Source organism: Zonotrichia albicollis, chromosome 12 (assembly GCF_047830755.1).
Source record: "Zonotrichia albicollis isolate bZonAlb1 chromosome 12, bZonAlb1.hap1, whole genome shotgun sequence".
In the NCBI taxonomy this organism is placed as follows: Eukaryota; Metazoa; Chordata; class Aves; order Passeriformes; family Passerellidae; genus Zonotrichia; species Zonotrichia albicollis.
The window spans coordinates 22,035,059-22,046,753 of NC_133830.1; the positions used below are offsets into that span (position 1 = coordinate 22,035,059).

Genomic DNA, 11,695 nt, shown 5'->3' on the forward strand with positions numbered 1-11,695 from the left:
TGCTGGGCCTCATGGAACCAAGGGGACTGTACTGACGCTCTGTGGCTCCATGGAATGTAGGGATCATTGTGACACTGAGAGGCCCCATCAAACCATTGTGACACCATGGGGCCTCATGGAACCATGGAGACCATTATGACACTTTGTGGTGTCATGGAACCAAGCGGCTATTGTGACACTGTGGGACTCCATGGAGCCAAAGGTTTATTGTGACATTGCAAGGCCTTGTGGAACCGTGCAAAGACAATTAAGACACTTTACAGCCTCATGGAACCAAGGGGCCACTGTGACACTGAGGGGCACCATGGAATCACAGAGACCATTGTGACACTCAGGGCACTCATGGAGACCATTGTGACACTATGAGGCCCCATGGAATAAGCAAAGCATTGTGAGACTGTGAATGAGATCACTGTGACCCTGGGAGGACCATTGTGATATTGTGGGGCCTCGTGAAACCAAGAGGCCTTTGTGACACTGCAGGGCTGCATGGAACTAAAGGTCCATTGTGACACTGCAGGGCCTCATGTCATCAGTGGTCCATTGTGACACTGGGCAACCAAAGGAGACCATTGTGACACTGCAGGGCTGCATGGAACCGAAGCTCCAGGGCAACACAGAGTGGTCTCCTGTCATCAATGGTCCATTGTGGCACTGTGGAGCCAAAGGAGACCATTGTGACACAGCAAAGCCCCAGGGTCCAAAGGTCCATTGTGACATTGCAGACCTCATGGAACAGAGGAGTCCCATGACATTGTGGGGCCTGGGGAGCCACAGAGACCATTGTGACACTGCAAGGGCTCATGAAGTCCTTGGGACCATTGTGACACTGTAGGGCCATCTGACACCTGAGGGCACTGTGACACTGTGGGACTCCATGGATCCAACGCACCAGTGTGACACTATGGAGCCCCATAAAACCAAGGGAACACAGAACAGGTCTGACTGATTTGGCTTCCCATGGACTGCCTGACTGGTCCAGGTGACCTTTGCACATTGAGGTTCACTTCTCATGTGCTGCTGAAACACTGGGGCTCTGTGCTTTCCTTCCCAATGGAAAAGCACTGTCCTTCTACTCCAGGCACCCATGGCCAGAATTGGGATTACACCTCCAAAGTTCCTTATATCCCGGAATTCTTCCATCGGAATATTGCCAGGACAAGTCTGGCTGGCAGTAGTTTCACAAGGGTCACCTCTCATCTGTCCCCAAAACACTGGGGGAGGCTCCATGCTCTCCTTCTCATGGGAAAGAACTGACCTGCTTCTCCAGGTGCCCATGGCCTGAGATTGCGTTTCCACCTCCAAAATTCCCTAAATCCAAAATCTGCTATTACTGACATGTCTAGCTGACCTTGGCCTAGTGAGGCTCTCACCTGCCTTCCAAACCTTGAGGCTCTGTGCTTTCCTTCCCATGGAAAAGAACTAAAGAACTGTCCTTCTCAGCCAGGTGCCAATGGCCACAATTGGGAATTCACCTCCAACACTGCCTGTTGTGACAGACTGGAGGAGATTGTTGGCTCTAAACATTTTGTGTGTGGGGGAGGAAGGGGCAGGTCCAGCCTTGCCCTGCCCTTTGAGCCCAGCCCTGCCCTGCCCTGTGACCCCAATCCCCCCAGGGGCCTCCAGTGGGTTTACGGTTTCTACCTGACCCGCAGCACACTGAACCCCCAGCACTGCCATCCCACCCTGGGCACTGGGGCCCTCTTGGGTGTACTCAGTGCTGCTGCTGTACTCGGGGCACTGTAAACCCTGCTAGGGATCCGTGTCCCCCCACTGCAGGGATTGTGCGCGACTCACACTGCCCCGATCCTCCACGCACTCGGAGCTCCGTTCAGGGTTTGTGTGCCAACTCACCAATTCATCTGCCACCTTTATTCGAGTTTGGTGCACAGGAAAAACACCAAGCAGATATTCGTAAGAGGTCAAAATGACACAAAATTCTACTGGCAAAGTGCAAAAAATCAAGAACTTTGGAAGAGGATTCAATGCAACATCAAATTACACATAAAACACATATCATAGCAGTAACTTCATTAACTTAGCCCATTTATCCTGGAAACATTAAAACACGTAAGTTGTTAGGGTATCCAAAAATGTTCCATACAAAGAGCATTAGAAGGAGAAGAAGGAGAGAGAGACAGAAAGACAGAAGCTCTATAGAAAGACACACATATGACTAACAGCTCCTAGGGTTCCAGTGTGGGTGAGACACAAACCCCAGGAGAAGGCAGAGTCCATACCAGGGGCTCACCTTGTGCTCTATGTTTTTAAGTCCCCGGGCCCTTGTGAGCCTCCCCCAGGTGGGATTTCTGATCGCGCAGGCAATCAGGGCTGGGTTAGTGCTGTCCCCACTGTGTGACTGAGTGGCAGCTCATCCCACGGTGTCTCACGACATTGATCTCATCCAGCCTCTGACAGTGACCATGGTGACACTGGGGAACCTCATGGAACCTTGGGCCAGTTGTGACAATGTGGGTCCAAGGACACCACGGTGACACTGGGGAACCTCATGGAACCATGGGTCAGTTGTGAAAATGTGGGTCCAAGGACACCACGGGAGATGTCATAGACAGGTAGAATAATGATAAAAGAAAGGCCTTTTGAAATGAAGCCTTGTTCGGCCATATCAATAGCTGGCCTATCATCTCTTCTGAGTGCAATTAAGCAGTTACAAGTTCCCATGTGAAGCTATTTTGAGAATGAGACTTTGTGACCATTCTATTCTGAGGGTGAAAAACAAATGCACCTGCAGTAACAAGGGATTTGTCCCATGAGAATCAGTGAAGAGGTAAACAATACAATAGAGAGATTTGATGCATAAGTAAAATCTATTTTATTAACCAATAATCTACTAACTGATAAGAAATCTATGAACTAACTAAAGGTGCACACAAGGTCTGTTAAACTGTGTAAAATGAGTTGTATGAATAAAGAATAGAGTTCTTCTCCATCTTAGCTTAGTCCTTTGGGATTTCAGTTTCCCCCTTCTTGATGGCTTTGGGTTCCCCCTTCTTTGGGTCTTTGGCTTCCTTCTTCTCTGAGATTTTGGCTTCATTCTTCTCTGGGATTTTGGTTTCCTTCCTCTCTGATGCTTTGATGTCCTTCTTCTCTGATGCTGTCATTTTCTTCCCTTCTGATGCTTTGCTTTCCTTCTTCTCTGGGATTTTGATTTCCTCCTTCTCTGGGATTTTGATTTCCTTCCTCTCTGGGATTTTGGTTTCCTTTTTTTGGGATTTTGGTTTCCTTATTCTCCCGGGTCTTGGTTTTCCCCTTTGCTGGTATTGGAGGTTGCTTCCCAACAGAGACACTCTTCTTTCCCTTCTTCTGCCTCTCTTCCTCCTTCCTCCTCTCTTCTTCCTCTATGGCTTTTGCCTCCTCCTTGACCTTTTGAGCTGGCTCCTTCAGCTCCCTTCTGCAGACAAAATAGGAAACATGGCTGAGTCCCACCAGAACCTTGGGCTCCCTAGTCCTGGCTGGCCCTGCACTTCATCCCTTGACCCTGAGGCCATTTCCGTGAATTCTCCTCAACCCACAGAGGCTGGGAACATCCCAAGTGAGGGAATTGGTGGAAGGGGACCTCCAGGACCAGCCAAAGCTGGGCTTTGCCATCATAAGGTGTTGACTGTGCAAGCTCCCTCTGAAGGCACAGCCAGACCCCTCCAGCCCCTGCCAAAGGCTGATCCAGCAGCTCTCTGCGCTGGTGCCCGGAAACACCCTTTGTCTCTTAGCTTCCCAGTTAAAAGCAGAGCACAGATTGCTGACATCTGCTTAGCTCTCCTACAGTTCTTACTGAGCTCATTCAGCCCCCTTCTCCCTGGGCATAGCTGAGACATGATTTTAAAGAGTTCAGATTTCAGCTGAGGGTTCGAAACAATTCCCATTGATCAGGATGTAAGTTAGATAGGCAGACCATAGGTTAATGATTATGAGATGCTTAAGCTGGAGCTGATTGTTCTATTGTTTACCATTAGGAGCATCTTTCTAGAGGGAAGTGGAGGAAGTGAACTGTTATAAGAGCATCTTGAAACCAGTAGAACAATGGTTAGCACCTGGGCTTGATGCCAATCAATCACTAAGTTGGGGACCTTGGATGGTGCCAGAGGGTGACAGAGACCTGATAAAGACCACTGACCCACTTCGAGACCATTGACCCAGATCAAGGGAAGAATTGCACAGGAGTGAAGGACCAATGACATCATTTGAATACAGAGCAGGGATGGGAGGTGCTGGGGTTGTGCAAATGTATTGTATGTAAGATCTTGGGAAATAAAGAGAGGGCAAAGAACCTTGGACAGCACGGTCACGCCTTTTAGGGACGGCTCTGGTGCCACCGGCTGGTATTAATAAACATCCCACAATCTAACTTTAATTAGTTAGAGAGTCTCTGTCCGTGATCTTCAGTTTTAACGACTCCTAGCCTGCTCCTTCATGAGAACAATCCTATCAGTCAGAAAGCAAAGGCTGCAGGAACTCCTTTCCTGCAAGACAGGCTCTTGTCAGGCAGATTTCCTGCTGGAACCTGTCTGGTTTTCAGCTGTTTGGATGGCCTGGAAAGGCCCGGGGTGGCCTTGGGGCAGCCCGCGTTTCAAAGGACCAGAAGAGGCTTCAGTTCTTTTCTCGGTCTCTGTGTTTATTAATTGTTTATCTAAAAGATTTTCTCTCAGCCCGACAGAGGTCTGCTCAGCAGCCAGCCATGAGCACACTCCCCCCCCCCTCCGGGCGGTCACCTATCTTTATACCCAAAGTTGCGTATACAATATTTATCATTTTTCCCCAATACCTTTCACCCTTATTGACCAGTGCACTTTTAGTAATGACCAATCCCAAAGTGCCACCATCACCACAGAAGATGGAGGAGAAGAAGAAGAAGAAGAAGGACAGGACATGCCCCAATTCCTCCATCTTACTTCTCTAAACCCCCCTGTACAGAAATCCTAAACCCTGTGTTTCACTCTCTAACTAACTAATCCCTTCACCATTCACCCCGGTGAAACCCTCCTATCCTCATACAGGTGTCGTCTCCTGTGTAGGATCAAAGTCCAGCCACCAGACACTTCTGGCAACATTCCAGGACTCCCGAGCCCCCCAAGGGTGGTCTCGGTGACTCGGCACCTCAGTCCTGAGGTGCTGAGATCCCACATCAACCCAGCTGGGACCAAGCAAACCAGTGCTGGCTGCCATGGAAACCATTGGAAGCAGCCTCGTCCATCTCCTCCCCATGAAACCAACTTCAGCCTGGCCTGAAGAGGTCGTGCTGGACAGGCTGGCTTTAAGCAGCCTCCACTCCCAGCTCCACACTTGGCCTGTGTGTCCTGAGCTGGGCTGCCTTGCTGGAGCTGAGCTTCTCCTGTGCTTGCCTACGGCTGCAGCTGCAGGGGAGCCTAAAGGACAGGAGCTTTTCTGGCTGCTGTGCCACCATAAGGAGAACCCTGGCAGATCAGCATTGCAAGGACTTCATCTGTGGCAGGAGCAGGACCCAAAGCAAGGTTTGCTCTGTGCCCCACGCCTGCCCATACCACAGTCCCACTGTTCTGGTGAAGAAGGCAGATGATGAAGAAGATGCCACTCAACACCATGGACTTCAAGACACCTCTAGAGGTGGTGCCAAGGCAAGCCCAGAGCCCAGCTCCCTGCAGGCAGCAGCTAAGCCAGCAGGGCTCAGCACTCAAACAGAGAAGAAGATGTTCTGTCTCAACAGAAGAAGGTCCTTCCTCTCTTGGCAGCCAGGGAGCTCAGAGTGGCCATCCCTGTGTTGCTGCTGGCCTTTGCTCTGCAGCTCCTCTGAGCTCAGAGGCCTTGGAGCAGGGAAGCTCTGCAGGGACAATAACCCATGGCAGAGCAGGAACCCACGGAAGGCTGACTCACCTGTCCCTGAGAGGGGCCTGAGAGCCACAGTTGATCTCCTGGGGGCTCTGGGAGGAGCTGACACGTGAGGCCACCCTGGGCATCAGCACGTCGGAGGTGGAGCCTCCCTCCATGTGGCACAGCTCCAGGATATTGCAGGTGGTGTTGAGGTGGCCAGAGAGGGTGGAGGAGACCTGCTGGCTCTCTCCTGGCTGCAGCACACCTGGCAGTGGCAGGATACTGAAAGCCTGGACGGAAGACAGGAGAGATTGAGGTGCTGAGCATGGAAATGGAGGCAGAAGAGCATCTTGGAGCAAAGCGCAGCTGTAGCCAGGGGGCCTACTCCCCAAACACTGCCAGAATCACTCTCACCTCATCCTGCATCCATGCCATTGACCAGTGCAGGGACCATGGGGAAAATCTTCTCCCATACTCATGGGTCAATGCATTAATTAGTACATGACATGAAAGTGAACTGGGATGGCTCCTGGCAGTAGAAATTCTCTCTGATGCCCAACTTGCCCTTAAAAAGTTTCAAAACTTCCTGCTTTTAGAAAAGGAGGAGACTCAGAGTGAGAGCTCTTGGAGCTGAGGGAAGGAGTCCAGCCCAGCTCATCTGACTCCTGAGGCTCTTCCCCTCTCTCTCTGATTTAAATGCTTCTTTCTCAAGGTGCTACAGCAAAAACTCCTGCAAAAAATTTCTATGGAGCACCTGAGGAGTTCCAGAGGGAGCAGTGCCCTCCACAGGTGCTGCACAGCATCCTTGGGCAGCCCTACAACATGTCCTGCATGGCCTCTCCAACAAGCAGCTGCTCCAGCAGCACCTTGCGATGGCCTGCAGGGATGGGAGGCCCCTCTGTGGCCAATGCTGAGGGCCCCCAGTGGCACTGGCAGCTCCAGCCCTGCTTGCCACACTGACAATGGGCAAGGGAGACAGATTCCCTCTTACCTTCTCCGCTCCCAGGGCAGTGTGCGCCACGCCCAGGGAGCACCTGAATCCCTCCAAGCCTCGAGGGAGGCGAGGGTGCTCAGGAGTTGGTGCTGGCACCCAAAAAACAAGCCATTTTCTATGCTGGGAAGAAGAGACAGCCCCTCTGCAAAGTCTCCCTTTGTCAGACAGCTCCAGGGCCAGCAGTGCAATAGCAGCTCTGGGTGAAAGCAGAGCCCTGCAAACAGGGAGTCTGGCTGCCTTGGGAAGAGGCTCCATGGAGATCAAGATCATCCCAGCTTGCTCTAGGAGGGAAGCTGGATGTGTTACCATGATGATGCAGAGAAAACCCTCATCTTACATGGGGAAGGAAACAAGGCAAAAAATCCCACTCTCAGCACAGGCCTGTAGGATGTGAGTCAGCTTCTCCAAGGAAAACTCTCCTATTTCTCCCTCCCACACAGCCCATGTCCAGCCACTGGCCCTGCTGCCCAGCCCACTGTCAGGGCACAGCACAGCAGGGCAGCAAAAAGGGAGCTCAGCATGAGCAGGACTTGGTGCTGGCAGGCTGGGGAGGCAAAGCAAGCAGTAGGTGTACAAGAAAATCTACCTCTGCTCCTGAAGATTGGCTAAAATCCTGCACTTCTTTCAAGGCTCTGGCTGCCTCCTCCTTTCCAGTCCTGAAGTGCCTCCATCGAGTTGCCAGGCAATCCAGACTGATTCTCCTCTCCTTCGGTGGCTGGGGTTTGAATTTAGGTAGGTGGAGCTCATCTCTGAAAAATAAATAACTATGAACAGGGACCTGCAGCGTGAGGGAGGGAGGGACACCTGCACGAGCAGCTCCTGGCCAGGATGCAGCCCCTGGGTGGGTGCTGGCACGTTGAACTGAGAAATGGTTTAATCCAGCCCTTCCCAATCCAGGCTGGGGCAGGTCTGTTCTAAAGGCAGCCCAGGGATGACACTGAGGTGCTGCAGCAGCTGCAACTACTTGCACTGAGCAACTACAGAGGACAGGCATTAACACCTGGTGGGGATGCAAAAAGCGCAGTGGGAGAGGGAAAGACAGAGAAGACAGCAAAAAGGTGAGATTTGAGACACCGAGGGGCAGACCCAGCCAGTGCCCAGCCAGCACAGCCCACCCAGTGCCCAAGGCTAGAAACTCTGCAGCTCCACCAGGGATTTATCAGGAATGTTCCCCTGACACCGTTGGGGGGTTGGTTGACATTTTCTAACACTCCCAGGTGACTCAGGTCGCATTCCCCATCCATCCATCCTTCCATCCATACATACACAGGCTGTGGTGCGGGGATCCTGCCAAGCTCTGCCAGCCTTGGGCTTGGGGAGATTTCCGCCAGCCGTCCTGAGCTCCGTAATTGTGCCCTCTGTTCCAGGAAGCAAACAAGAAAGATTTTGAAATCCCCAAAACAAACCACAACAGAGAAAACCTAAAAAACCTTCAACAGCTCAACCCTGCTCAAGTTATTTCATTAGGGACAGCTACCACTCTCCAGCTGAAATGCTGGGCTTTTGGGGAAAAAGAAAATTACATGTTCACCTCCAAATCGAAAAGGATTAAGAGAACCTTTCAAACTAAAAATTATTGGCCCAAAGCTTTTATTTTTGCCAGAAATCTCTAGGTAAGACCAGCCTGACAGTTAAACAACTGGTTCTTCTGGTGGGGAGAAACCCTCCTCTTTAAGGGAAGCAGCCTGATAGTTAAAAGCAGCTGTTTGGTCAAACTTCAGGCTCCCTGGCACAGCCTGCATTGCCTTTCCTTCCTGTTCACTGATTTACAGGCAGTGCCACGATGGTCCGGGTTCAGATGTTTGGTGCCATCCAAGGAATTTGGCATTGCCATTTCCATATGTTTTAATCGAAGTTTCAATCCTTTCAACCAGTCTTCAAATGCCAGCTTTCCTTTCTTTTACAGAAAGCTCAAGGTTCCTAGAAGACTTCTTACATCCTCTTTTGTGCTCAGAGAGATGACATTTTCAAACAGATGTTTCCAAAGTTAACAGCATTTGAAAGAATAATGAACTCAAATCCCCCTGGATTCCAGCTTAGCCCAGCTCCATTCTGTGTCAGACAATGAGATTCCCACCTCTAAGGCAGGAGCTGTTTGTGCCCCCCATCCCTCCTGTCCTTCTCCCCAGCAGCCTGTGTCTGTTTTCCCCAGCAGAATCCCTGTCCCTGTGCACCCTGCCAGGAGCAGCTGCACACAGGCTCACATCTCCCCTTGCCCTCACCAGGGGGTTTCTCTCATCCCCAAACACGCCGATGAGAACGTCGGTGCGATGAGTGGCCAGGGCCTGCACTGCCACCACAACTGGGATCTCTGCTGTGCTCTGGGGCTGCACAATCCCACAGGGCTTGGGGCTGGAGTAGAGCACAGCAGAGTCCTCCTTGCGTTTCTGGAAGGGACACAATGAAATGCAGATTCAGAGGGACCTCTCAAGAAACTTTAGGCTCCTTAACATCCACCACAACAGCAACTTACACACACCTTTAAAACTCCCCAGGACAAAGGTCAAAGGCACAAACAAGATGCAAGAATTGTAGGGTTAGCACTCCCAGGCCATCCTGCAAGGAGGCTGCCAGCACAGGCACTGGTGTCTGTGGGTGCAGCAGCTTTTCACAACCCTCTAAGATCTCTCACAGGAAAACACCCTGAGGACTAGAACATCAACTGTTTCCTCAGGAGCTTCAACTGTCTCCTAAAGTTTACACTTGGGTAGGATCCTGTTCTCAGCAGATCTTTAAGACTGAATAGAAAGCAGCAAGGTCTTACCCAAACCCTTTTTTCCCCTAATAATCTCCTCAGGAATATTTGACGGGAGGAGGTGGATGTGATGCCAAACCTGGGGAATAAGCCCTTAGCAGCCAGGAAGGTGGCTGGGATTCCTAATGAGGATCTTCCTCTCATAGGGCACCTTCAGGTGGCACTCATCACACAGCAGCACTGGGGAGGACACTTGGAGCTCAGGAACGAGACATCTGGACAAAGAGATGACCCCAGGACAATCAGAGATACTGAGAGAATGGAGAATGCCTACCCCCAAAGATTGTGAAATGGAGCAGAACACATTGGTCACTGTCAAATTCACATTGAAGAGCCCTACAGGGATAAATTGCCTTCTACTTCTTCCCACTCCAACATGTCTTGTCAAGGAGGAGCAAACCCTGAGAGGCAGCACCGAGACGCTGCCAAGTGCCCCAGGCAGAGCACTTTGCCCCACAGCTGCCTCAGCCCCTCCTTTGCCCAAGAAGGGTTGCAAGGACTCCTGGAACAGTCCCAGTGACCCACGAGCTCTGGGGGAGCCTTCCCAACAAGGATCAGTTCTCCCTAAGGCTCAAGGAACACACAGCTCCCGTGTCTCAGTAAAAATTACTCCCTTCTCTGCCATGGTGCTGTTGCCCTGCCTGAGAACCCAGCTCTTTGCCCCAGCCCTGGAGGGCACGAGACAGCAGCTGCCCCACAGAGGGGCTGATCAGCCCCTGCCAGGCCCTGCAGCTCCCTGGCTCCTTCACTGCACAGCTCCAGGCACTGCCTGGCCCCAGCTCCACCTGCTGTACACAATGGCAGCCCAGGCACTGCCTGGATGGCTCTGCCTGGCACAGGGAACAGCACCAGGGAGCTGCATCCCTCTGGGCATCACACTGACACCCACAGCAGCACAGCAGCATGGAATTCTGCTGCAGCAACAACGACTTTTGCTCTCAACTCTGACAACATTAAAGCTCAAAATGGGATGCACAGGGAAGGACAAAAACTGGAGCTGACCTGCCACATCAAGGGCTGCTTTCCCCTTGTCAGACCTTGCCCTCCCAACTCTTGCTGGGAGCCATTTCCTCCCTGCCATGTGCCCTCATGGACAGAGCCAGAGCCTGACTCTCAGCAGCTGCTTGGTGTGGCCCAAACCAGTGCACGGTGCTCACAACCAGCACAACTCCACCTCTTGCAGCCAGAAGGAGAGGTGGCCTCGGGAAATTTGTTCCACCTCAAGCACCAAAAACAAGGCCAATCAATGATATCTTTCCTGGTGCCTTTAGAAGAGGGCCCAGGACCGTGCTGGGCTGTGAGCAAACGTGCTTTTCACCACGGGCTTCTGCCCAAGCACTGCTGTTCTCGTGTCCAGCTGGCACAACATGAGGGCATTCAGCAGCACTTCTCCTTGGCAGCTGCAGCCAGCACAGCCTGGGTAAGGCAGTGCCTGGGGGAGGCCAGGCAAGGGTTGGTACCTGGCTGTGATGATCAGGGCTGCCACTCCCTTGCCAATACCATCCAGGTCCACCAGCAATCTCCGGCAGAACTCCATCACCGTGTTGGAGCACAGGGTCACCTGGTGGAAGAGAAGAACAGTCAATTCTTCCTTACAAAAGATCATTATCCATGGGTGATATCCTCCAGTTCCTGAGGGAGGATTTGCCCTTAATTCTTCTGCTGCTCCATGTGTAGAGCACAGTCTCAGAGTAACAAAAGCCTTCTGGCAATACCAGTTTTGTTAAACACACCTTGCTATCAGGGCACAGGTCAGCTACATTAAAACATTAGACTACAGCTCCATGCACCACTGCATTCAAATTAAGGGGCCAGTTTCTCATCTGACTACAAAGACATCCATGCAGAGGAAATCTGACTTGACCACAATGAGTTCAGCTTTACAGCAGGAGGCTGAGGGCAAAGTGTGGCCCAGCAGCTGCTGGGCAGTTCATGGCTGCCCTGGGAGCCTGAGCCTGGGCTGGCCCTGAGAACTCCAGCCCCACACCAGAAGTGGGGAACTGCCCTAGGGTGGGCATTGACCAGAGGCAGAACCCTCAGCACTGCCCCAGGGTGGGCATTGACCACAGGCAGAACCCTCAGAACTGCCCCAGGGTGGGCACTGACCAGAGGCAGAACCCTCAGCACTGCCCCAGGGTGGGCAT

At 51.9% G+C, this 11,695-nt stretch overlaps 1 protein-coding gene across 1 annotated transcript; it reads right to left on the minus strand.

Annotated features, from left to right (window-relative positions):
* Positions 1–892: 892 nt before the first annotated feature.
* On the minus strand, positions 893–11,088 carry LOC141730693 (uncharacterized). Its single transcript, XM_074550234.1, has 7 exons — positions 11,012–11,088; positions 9,703–9,766; positions 9,019–9,183; positions 8,063–8,154; positions 7,383–7,545; positions 5,866–6,092; positions 893–3,412 (listed from the first exon to the last, which is right to left on the minus strand). Exons 1-7 carry the CDS (start codon positions 11,086–11,088, stop codon positions 3,052–3,054), a joined length of 1,149 nt encoding a protein of 382 aa, XP_074406335.1. The 3' UTR covers positions 893–3,051.
* Positions 11,089–11,695: the final 607 nt, after the last annotated feature.